We start from the raw sequence: 9,762 nt of genomic DNA, 5'->3' as shown, positions 1-9,762 counted from the left end.
CCCCCCCCCCAAAAAAAAAAATACATTTAAAAATTGGATACATTAGTAACAAAGTTGAAGGTGATAAATCTGCAATATTAGATATGGTATGGTGAAAACTGTTAATGTTAATATGTTAATAGTATCATGAGTGTAAGAAGAAAAGATTAAGGCAGGATACCCTGTGCCTTACCCCCATCAGGGTAAAAGTTTACTTAAGTTTAAACTCAAGTATAGAAAAGAAACTAATATAAAAGTAAGGATGGTAAAGGGTGTTGGATGATAATGAATAGGAACATCTTCACAACTGATTGCCTGTGATGGAATAACAGTAGAGGAGTTTCATGATTATAAACGTCTAAAGCCGTATGGTACAGATTTGTTTGATTTTAATACAAATTTACTTAAATATTTAATTTCAAGACTTTTTCTGAGGAAGAGGTTAAAACCCAGATCAAGTATCTGAAGAATAATAATATGAGTGCAAGTCCTGCAGAGCTGATTTCATTGGTTACCAAATTATTTAACTTGGTGGTGATGAAAAGGTTTATACCAACAAATCAGACGGTATGAACTGTGGAACCCAGTTATAGTTGTTCAGATCAGGTCATCTTACCAGTATTGCTGTATGGCTCAGTGGTATGAGGTCATGAAGAAATGTCTCTCTTTTTTAAGCTTTTCATGTTGCATTTATCAACACACTACTTAAGTTAAACAGAAATGTATTCGTTTTTGGTTTTTCTTATGTTTCGTTTTCTAGAGAATCGATATGATAAAAGTGGATAGCAACCCTAATATGTGATTACACTGTATTTTCTCTTTTACAGGGACATATCACTAAGGTTAGGAATTGATAAGAATTTAGTGATTCCGATTCCATTAGAAATGACACTTATCGATTGGGTTCCCTATTGATTCTAATTGGGTTTGTCAGCACCATCTCTAAGTAGCATATCAAAGACATTGCATGCTGAGTGCTCAAATGTTTGTAAATGTCAGATGATGTGATCAGTGTTCGGGTCATTACTCAATTGAAAGTAAAGTAAAAAAGTTCTTACACATATCACATGGAACACTTTTCTTAAAAGTAATGCAGTACGTTACTTAATGGCACCCAGAAGAAAGACATTTGTTATAATACTAGTTAAGTTACTTTCGTGGGGCGATCGTGGCTCAAGAGTTGGGAGTTCGCCTTGCATTAACTCAGCCAGTTAATGCAAGAGAAGTCTAGCTGCTCATTAAAGCTTTCTGGTTTGATCAGAAAATAAAACATTGGTCCAAACACCTGAAAGTCCCAAAAATGCATTGTGTCTCGAGTCTATGGATGTATCTGTGTATTTCTTCCTTCTTTTATAACTGCCCTTCAACTCATCCATGTCACCTAAAAGGTAAACCTGTTTCTCCATCACCTGTTCAGCTCTGATGATCCAGTAAGGACATCTCCTGGTTTCATCTTCATGTTTCCCTCTCACCACATATCCAAACCATATCATGACCAGCAGCTTTACAGCTGTGGCTCCAGCAAACATCAGCTGATACTAGAAATTAATATTAAATCAATTCTAACAACAGCTGATCAAGCTTAAACGTGCTGCTGTTGTTTAGCGCGACATCCGCTGGTTTCCTGTTTCTGGTGCAAAGTGGGCGATAAACAAACAAGAGAGCCGATCAGCTGATCATTGATCAGTTTCATGATTGAAGTAGAAACAGGAGAGGGAGGGGGGAGAATGAGAGAAGAAGAGGCAGCTCTGCAGCGTAACGACAGAATGAATCCAACTTTGTGTCTTTTTCCATCCTAGACAAACTGCGTCCCTTCTCAGCTCAACACGAAACGCGTAATATTTTCTCTGAATGAGGGACAATTCCGTCTTTTTACAGCACGGTTGGCAACTCTAATAACTAACCTTATGAATAAAATAAAGTTCACAATCAGTAACATCATAGCACCCACCCAGCTGTATAGAAACTCCATCATGCTAGCTAGTACCCAGTACCAGTGATTGTAACTGATTGTAAAAAGTCAGCATAACGAAAATAAACTCCACCTAAACTTGGTTTATATCTGACCCAGAGAGACTGCAGGTCAGAACTTCTTACCTGAAGTTCAGTTCACCTGACACTCGGACCGGCGGCCGCCTCGGGTCTCTTTTCCTTCTGCCTCCCCTTTCCTTCATCCACCTGCTGGCCTCCACCACTTGCTAATGTTACTGAATCTGTGGAAGCTCCGCGATGCCACCACCAAACAACTGAGTTATTTTACACACCAGCCAGCATCTGGCCAATCCACCACCTTTCATTGTTCATGCTGTTACAAAAAAAAAAAAATCATCGGCCCATAAAAACGGAAAATCACCATCGGCCCACCGAGCAAATGCCCGGTATGCCCGATGGCCAGTCCAGGTAGTGCTGAGGAAGGTCTCCCTGCAGGATTGCTTTTCCCTGCGTCGGGAGCAGCGCTGGGCTGTTTAAATCACGGACAAACAGGATCCCACAGCTGTTTATGTTTTTGAACCCATTTTGCACAGAAAGACATTTTTTGAAAAATGTATTGATGCAATGTTGAATATTATTACACAGGAAAAAACAACTACATGTAAAATAATCACACCGTGACGCCTCTGCCTTTGTAAATGGATGGACAGTTACTGCCTGTGTGTATGTAAGCGTGTAAAACTTGCAGATAGTCAGATTAACAGTATTTTGTCTATCTGCCATTCTGTCGAACATTTTTGTTGTAAAACAAAGGGGGGTCTAGCAAAAAAAGTTTGGGAACCACTGCACTGGCTCATGTACCTGAAGCTGAAAGCATTGGCAATACATAATATACAAGCCAATCCCCCATAACAAGTCTTGTCTAAACGAGTTGTTGATGTGTACAAGAATTATTGACTTTCATGTCTGTAACAAATGCAGAAACCCTGTTCTTGTCTTAAATACTGTATTTTCATTAATGTTTAAAATGTTCCAGTTTTCTCAGCAAAATATGAAGAAATGAGGGGTGGCTCTAGACTAGAGTCCAAATATGTAAAAATTCAGTAATCACTGATTCAGAAGAAACTACATTTCTATATTGCAATGTGACATTTCTGCACTGCTACACACATAGGGTTTTCCTGTGACAGTTAACAAAAATGTTTGGTTCTTTTCTCCAGCAACTGTTTCGTGACCATGTTAAAGCAATCGCGACACAGCTTGGATGGGAGGATGAAGGAACACAGACAGAGAGGTACAACATTAATAGTTCTGTCAAACAGTATTAGCCCCTTCCTCATTCTTTTTCTTTTTTTGCATTTTTCTTACACTTAAATATTTTAGATCGTTAATTAAACTTTAATGTTTAACAATGTAGGTAAATATGCACTGAATACCAGGTAAATACAACATGATGAATGTGAAAAGGCTATACAAACCCACCAGGCCCTGTGTGAAAAAGTAAGCCCCCAAAACCTAATAACTAGTGTTACGACCCTCCCACACTCACGGTCTGCTGTTTGACTGGCATGGGAGGATCGTCAGCTAATGCAGGTCACCTGTGTCTTGCACAGTTTTGGGAAGGTTACTTTTAAAATGTATTCCACTACAGATTACAGAATACATGCCCCAAAATGTATTTTGTAACGTAACTATTGCTGTGTGATTTATTACTATAAATGTAGACCTTAAAATACTTTGCAATGTCCTTGCCAGAAGATTAGAAAAAAATCACTCATTCATAATTAATTCTGACCAGACAGGTTTAATCAAGGGTAGACACTCAGCAAATAATAAATGTAAACTAATAGATTATTGCTCTATCACCAAATTAGAAACCACAGTTGTCTCCATAGATGTGGAGAAAGCGTTTGATCGAGTAAACTGGGAATTTTTACTAGCATTTCTAAGCTGGATATATTTTATTCTTCACAGACTCGATTAAAAGACTTTATAGCATTATTATTTTTATTGAGCCATTAGCAGCAGCAAACTGAAAATACACACCATAAGACAAGCCTATATGCTGATGATGTGTTGCTTTTCCTCAGGAACTCACAAACCTCGCTTGTACAGACGATCACACTTATAAGTTATCATCCATATCAAACTACTCCATCGCAGAAGTAAATCAACAGGTCTGCAACAGAACTGTAATTTTCAAAACACCACCAGCACTCCCCTACAGTCAGGTAGCATTAGATATCTAGGTGTACATTTTTCTGCCAAGCTCTCAGACCTGGTAAGGTTGACTCATATTCCTTTATTAAAAACAGATCTCACACGTTGGACAACTTAACCCATATCACTCATGAGAAGAGCTGCCACCATTAAAATGATGATTCTACCGAAAAGAAACTACTTATTTTCACTGATCCCTAATAAACCTTCTCACACTTGGTTTAGATCAGATGCACAGACGACTGTACGCCACATGGTTGAGAGTGGCCGGCTGGGGTTCAAGTCTGGCCCTTTACTGCATGTTTCCCCCTCTTGCTTTCCTATCAGTCTTAACTGCATCTATCTAATAAAGCTGAAAAAAGGCCAACAAATATATTTATATTTAGATCACTAGATTCCAACATTTGAATTTTTTATGGAAAAATCAACCATAACAGATGAGTGTAAAAACTTGTAAAAATCAAAACACAATGATGGTCTAAGAACTGCCAGGTTTCTATCACTGCTTCTTCTCCAATAGGTTGCTATATGTTTCAGAATGAATTAAACCAAGCTTATTAGAGGGGCCTTGGCTGGACCTAGAACATGTATTTTGTGGAAAAGTAAAAATCTCTAAGGTGACTTTCATCAGCTCCAGTGTTAAGCGTCATGACTGCTTTAAAAACCTCAACATAAACACTTCTCTGACAGTCAAAAATGAAATTGATATTGAAATTACCTGCCACTTAAAAAACACAACTCCCTTCATGCTCACTCCTCTTCTGTAGCGGTAGATAGATTCTGAAGTACTGCGAACACAACTTATGGACACGCCCACTTTAAGCCTTGAGTATAAACCCTATAAACGATACGGTTGACCCTAAAGAGTCTGTTTTGAAAATATTAGGAGTAAAAAGTAAAAACGTGTCAGAAAAAGAAATACTCAAGTACAGATATCTGAAAATTCTACTTAAGTAGAGTAACAAAGTATTGTTACTTTGTTACTTCCCACCTATGCTAATAACATATGCATGATGCTGTCCATAAAAGTAATGAAAAGCGAGGTATTGCACAAGTGGTGCTGTATTGGTTTTGAAAATTGACAGTGCAAATAAGTAACTAAGTCCTTGGCGAGTTGTGTTCAGACATTTACAGAAGTGTTCAGGCACAGATGAGTCTTATCTCATGTTGGAACAGGGTCAGGGTTCTGAGGCTATTCAATGATGTTATATTTTGCAGGTTACTAAGGGAGACAGTGCTTGGCATCGCTTGTCAGATGGGAGATCAGGATGCTCTGAACGAAGCTTCTCGGATTTTTGACCAGTGGATCAGTGGAAGTCTTAGGCAAGTTCTCCAGTGTTCTAACTAACAGACAGAAAATATATTATTCAAAAGTTATATATTTTCTATTCTCATTATTATTTTAACACAGCAATTAATTGGTTGACACCAATGAACAGGATGGTTGGTGTCAATTTAACTTCAAATCTATTTCTGGTTTACTGTTTATGCAAACAGTTTAGTTACAGACTGCGGTCTCAGGACATTCACCGTTCCATCAGTTTGTAGAGAGCGTGGGAAGAAGGCACTCTGCTTTTCTGCCCCGTCTTCATGGAATACATTGCAGAAAAATTTGAAGCTCTCTCACTTGATTTCACTTGCAGACCTCAAAAGACGTACAAATATTTTTGTGAAATCATCTCTGGGAACTTGTTCTTGTTTTTAATATGACTGTGTACATAAGACAACTGTAGCTATTTTGGTTTTTTTATTGTTGTAATTTTAATATGTTTGTCTGGAACAGGTCTCTCTTGGCTCTCAATGCGACTACCTGTATAAATAAAGGTTAAATTGAAAAACAAACAACAATAATTTAACTTATTTCACTGCACCATGTAATTATCTTTTGATCTACAGCAGCGTAGCAGTCAACCTGAGATTGCTGGTATATCAATACGGCATGAAGAATTCAGGCAGTGAAGAAAAGTGGAACATAATGTTCCAGAGGTATAAAGAGACGTCTTTGGCCCAAGAGAAGGACAAGCTGCTGTATGGACTGGCATCTGTGGAAAATGTGGAGCTTCTTTATAGGTAATAACACTGTCTAATTTATTTTGACCGGTTCACTTATCATGTCTTCTACAGTTTCATTACGTGACATTTAGCTAACCCGTATTTCATTAGGTCTGTGCCTGTAATTCAGACTCACTGAAAATAGGTTTCTGTAGACTGCTGTCCTAAGTGAACTATAAGAATTAATAACAGTGCAAGTAATTTTCTGGTTTTGGCACAGGCTTTTTTGCCTTTAAACTTAGGCTTAAGCAACTAAGATAAACTTTCCCCTTTTTGAGGAAGAATACATTTTCTTGTCTAACAGGCTCCTGGAGGCTACAAAAGATGAGAGCGTAGTGAGGAGTCAGGATTTGTTTACTTTGGTCCAATACGTATCCTATAACCCACTTGGCCAAAGCATGGCCTGGGAGTGGAGTACACTCAACTGGGACTATCTGGTAAACAGGTCAGTACAATAAGCCAGCACACAAAGTAAGCACACATACCATGATCATAACTTTGGATGGTAGATTCATTTGTTTATTCATGTTTGACCACGTTGAAACAGTAGGGCTGGTAAATGGTCAGACTGGTCTAGTTCTATTGTTCTGTTATAACATTAAGAGAGTTAAGTGTGTTTTGAATTAAATACTAATTAGTAGGGGTTAAAACAGGAACCTTCTTGCTGTGAAGCAACAGTGTTAATCACTACACTACCATGTCACCACTTTGAGTATATGTTCCACCAGATGAGGGAAACTGCATGTCTTTCTTTTTAATCACAGGGATTCATCCCAAAGGTTTAAACTGTCAGTGCAGAGTTCCTCTGTAAAGTCCTAAGGTATCTGAGGGAGAATGCTTGGTAGAAATAATCTGAATTTTGTTGTGTTCTAGCAGGTCATCTAATGCAGACTTAATTCATTTTATCAGGACTTGTCCACTTCCCAAAAATGAAAGCACCAGTCACACAGGCACAACTGGAAAGACAAGAGAATTTCTTTAAACTCACTCCTGGAAATTATATATTACACTGTTTTACCAGGTACACCATCGATGACAGGAACCTTGGTCGCCTACTCAATAGAATTACCACCAGATTCAACACAGAGCTCCAGTTATGGAAGGTTAGCCTGAGCTTTTATGTGACTTTCTCTTTGCCCTTAAACAAACAAGGCTGTGATTTTTTAATTGTAGCTAATAGGTATTATTTACTGACAATTTCAGGTTGACACCTTGTGTTTAGGGTTATTGTACATTTTTATGCCTTTTTATGGTTTTTTAGATGGAGCATTTCTTCAACCTAACTCCAAATGCTGGTGCTGGTGAGATGCCCAGGAAGCAGGCACTTGAGACAGTGAGGAACAATATCGAATGGATTAGGAGGAATGAAAATGAGATCAAGGAGTGGCTGGACAGTAACATTGCCTGATGGAAAACATCACAGGCGGACATTCATACTGTTGCTGTAAAGAACTAGAGCACCCACAACACTTTGTTGAAACTGGCACTTTGTAATGACACAATTCGGTGATTTGTCTTTGTTTTTAGCAGGGACCTATCCGAGGGTTCTTCTGATTTTCATCAGTAAAAACAACATGACGGTCTAAAAAAAACACCCAAATTCTGAGGTTCTGGCACTTGCTACCAGGATACCTGTATTGTATACACACTAAATTAACTTGGAAAAGAAATTGGAATCAATTTGCTTTCAGCAATTGACAAATATGATATTTCAATATGTAAATGAACATGCTCCCATATGAAACTGGCTTCTATCACTGTGAATATGCATTATTCTTTCCTAAAAAACCCACACACATTCTAAAATTTTGTTGAACCACCTTTAACTTTGATGGTGGCCTTTTAATAAACATATGCAATGTTTCACACACATGTATTACCATTGCCAAGAAGATTAAAATCCACTGGCTTATCTCCATCCAAGAGGAGAATAAAGGACTTAACATAAAGAGTTTATATGGTGAAAGTAATACAGAGTGCTATATCAGAGTATTTCTTTATGTGTATATCTGTAAATAGTTAATCATGTATAATTCTCATCGAACATAAATGAGTATAACAGCAGCTGTTAAGAAGATTTGGGGTTCTTTCTCTAGTTTCACACAAATGACTAAAGAGCAGCATCATCACTTTGGAGTTCACAGGTAGAAATTTCAGTGAAAAGCACCAGAGGATTAACCACTGCCCAATTTTTGTGGACGTACAAATTGGAATGATAATTTTTGGCTATTTCTCTGCTCATTTTTGCTGTGTTAGATTATAGGATCAAAGAAGTTGGAGGACTTTGTACCGAGACAGTGCTTCCCCTTTTGGACTTTATCAGGCATGGGATGGAAATCAGTGCATCTGTGTCCTGGGTGTATCTGTTCTCTTTTCTCTCATTCAGCTCAAGATTGGTATCAGAAATCAGCTCTAGTTTAGAATAGGTTAGTTAGATTAGGATGAAATTCATAACTGATTATTACCATTTGATAAAGCGTTGCCTTACCCTTGCAAAATTGCTATAAAAAAAAAAGCCCTGCATTCAAAAGTCTAAATTGAAGACATTCCCCTTTTGACTCTTTATGAAACAGTAAACAAGTAAGCATCATAGAGGAAGCAAAACTGTGTAAACTGTCACATTGATTAACGTATGAGATGAATAAATGCTTTTTAGTGGACGATTGTCAGTCGGCTTTTATAAAAGGAAGAAATGTACACAACCTTGATATGCTTGATTATCATCAACTAATAAAGACAGAAAGCTTAGTGTTGTTTTTGGACTTTTTAAAGGCGTCTGACATGGTTAAACATCCTTTTTTTGCTTAAAGCCTTATGTCACCTGGGTTTGGGGGTAAACTTTTGTAATGTCTTTCAATTCCACAAAACCCTGAAGGCCTGTGACAAGCACCACCCACAATACTAGCCCGACTTTAATAAATGGTTTGATAGGTACTTCTACATCCGCCACAGAGGAGAGAGCCGTGGTATAGGAGGAATCTTCTCTGATGACCTGGACTCCCCAAATCAGGAGGAGGTGTTCAGCTTCACTGAACCACAGCAGGGCACCTCACTGTGGTGCCCTGCTATCTGCCCTTTGTGTACAAACATCTCAATGACTCTTTTACTGATGAGGAGAAGGACTGGCAGCAGGTTGGACAAGGCCGGTATGTGGAGTTTAACCTGGTGTACGACAGGGGAGTGAAGTTTGGCCTGGCCACGCCCGGCTCAAGAATTGAGAGCATCCTCATGTACCTCCCACTCCCTGCAAAGTTGGAGTACATGCACGAGCCTGCCAAAGGCACCCGGAAGGTTGAGATGCTGGACGCATTATGAAACCCCAAAGACTGGGTGTGACCAGAGCACCCCCAGGTTTGGACGTCAGTATGGGCAAAAACGTCTATTTTATAAAGCTGGCCTGATCGACCAGCTCGGTAACATTTAATCCTGCTTTTATAACATGGAGCTGCACTGTAGTGTCTGAAGACCTTTTTCTATTTTAGGGAAGGCTGTAGCTCAGGCAGTAGAGCAGGTCATCTAATGATCGGAGCGTTGGTGGTTCGATTCCTGGCTTCCCCTAGTCTGCATACTGAATATCCT

At 38.7% G+C, this 9,762-nt stretch overlaps 1 protein-coding gene and 1 pseudogene across 1 annotated transcript in view; both read left to right on the top strand.

Annotated features, from left to right (window-relative positions):
- The window catches only part of LOC102303076 (glutamyl aminopeptidase), a 38,822-nt gene extending 30,575 nt beyond the window's left edge, over positions 1–8,247 (top strand). The window contains exons 15-20 of the mRNA XM_042227259.1: positions 3,132–3,205; positions 5,350–5,454; positions 6,028–6,201; positions 6,488–6,628; positions 7,205–7,286; positions 7,445–8,247. Of these exons, the coding sequence (XP_042083193.1) occupies positions 3,132–3,205; positions 5,350–5,454; positions 6,028–6,201; positions 6,488–6,628; positions 7,205–7,286; positions 7,445–7,591 (723 nt within the window). The 3' untranslated portion in view covers positions 7,592–8,247. The remainder of the gene's footprint in view (positions 1–3,131; positions 3,206–5,349; positions 5,455–6,027; positions 6,202–6,487; positions 6,629–7,204; positions 7,287–7,444) is intronic.
- Positions 8,248–8,289: 42 nt separating this feature from the next.
- Positions 8,290–9,519, top strand: LOC121815612 (annotated as a pseudogene).
- The last annotated feature ends 243 nt before the right edge of the window (positions 9,520–9,762 follow it).

This window comes from Haplochromis burtoni, unplaced genomic scaffold, assembly GCF_018398535.1.
Source record: "Haplochromis burtoni strain Fernald_Lab_line unplaced genomic scaffold, NCSU_Asbu1 Contig_251, whole genome shotgun sequence".
Classification (NCBI taxonomy): Eukaryota; Metazoa; Chordata; class Actinopteri; order Cichliformes; family Cichlidae; genus Haplochromis; species Haplochromis burtoni.
The sequence above is the reverse complement of the archived record's forward strand: the minus strand, read 5'-3'. Positions and strand labels throughout refer to the sequence as shown.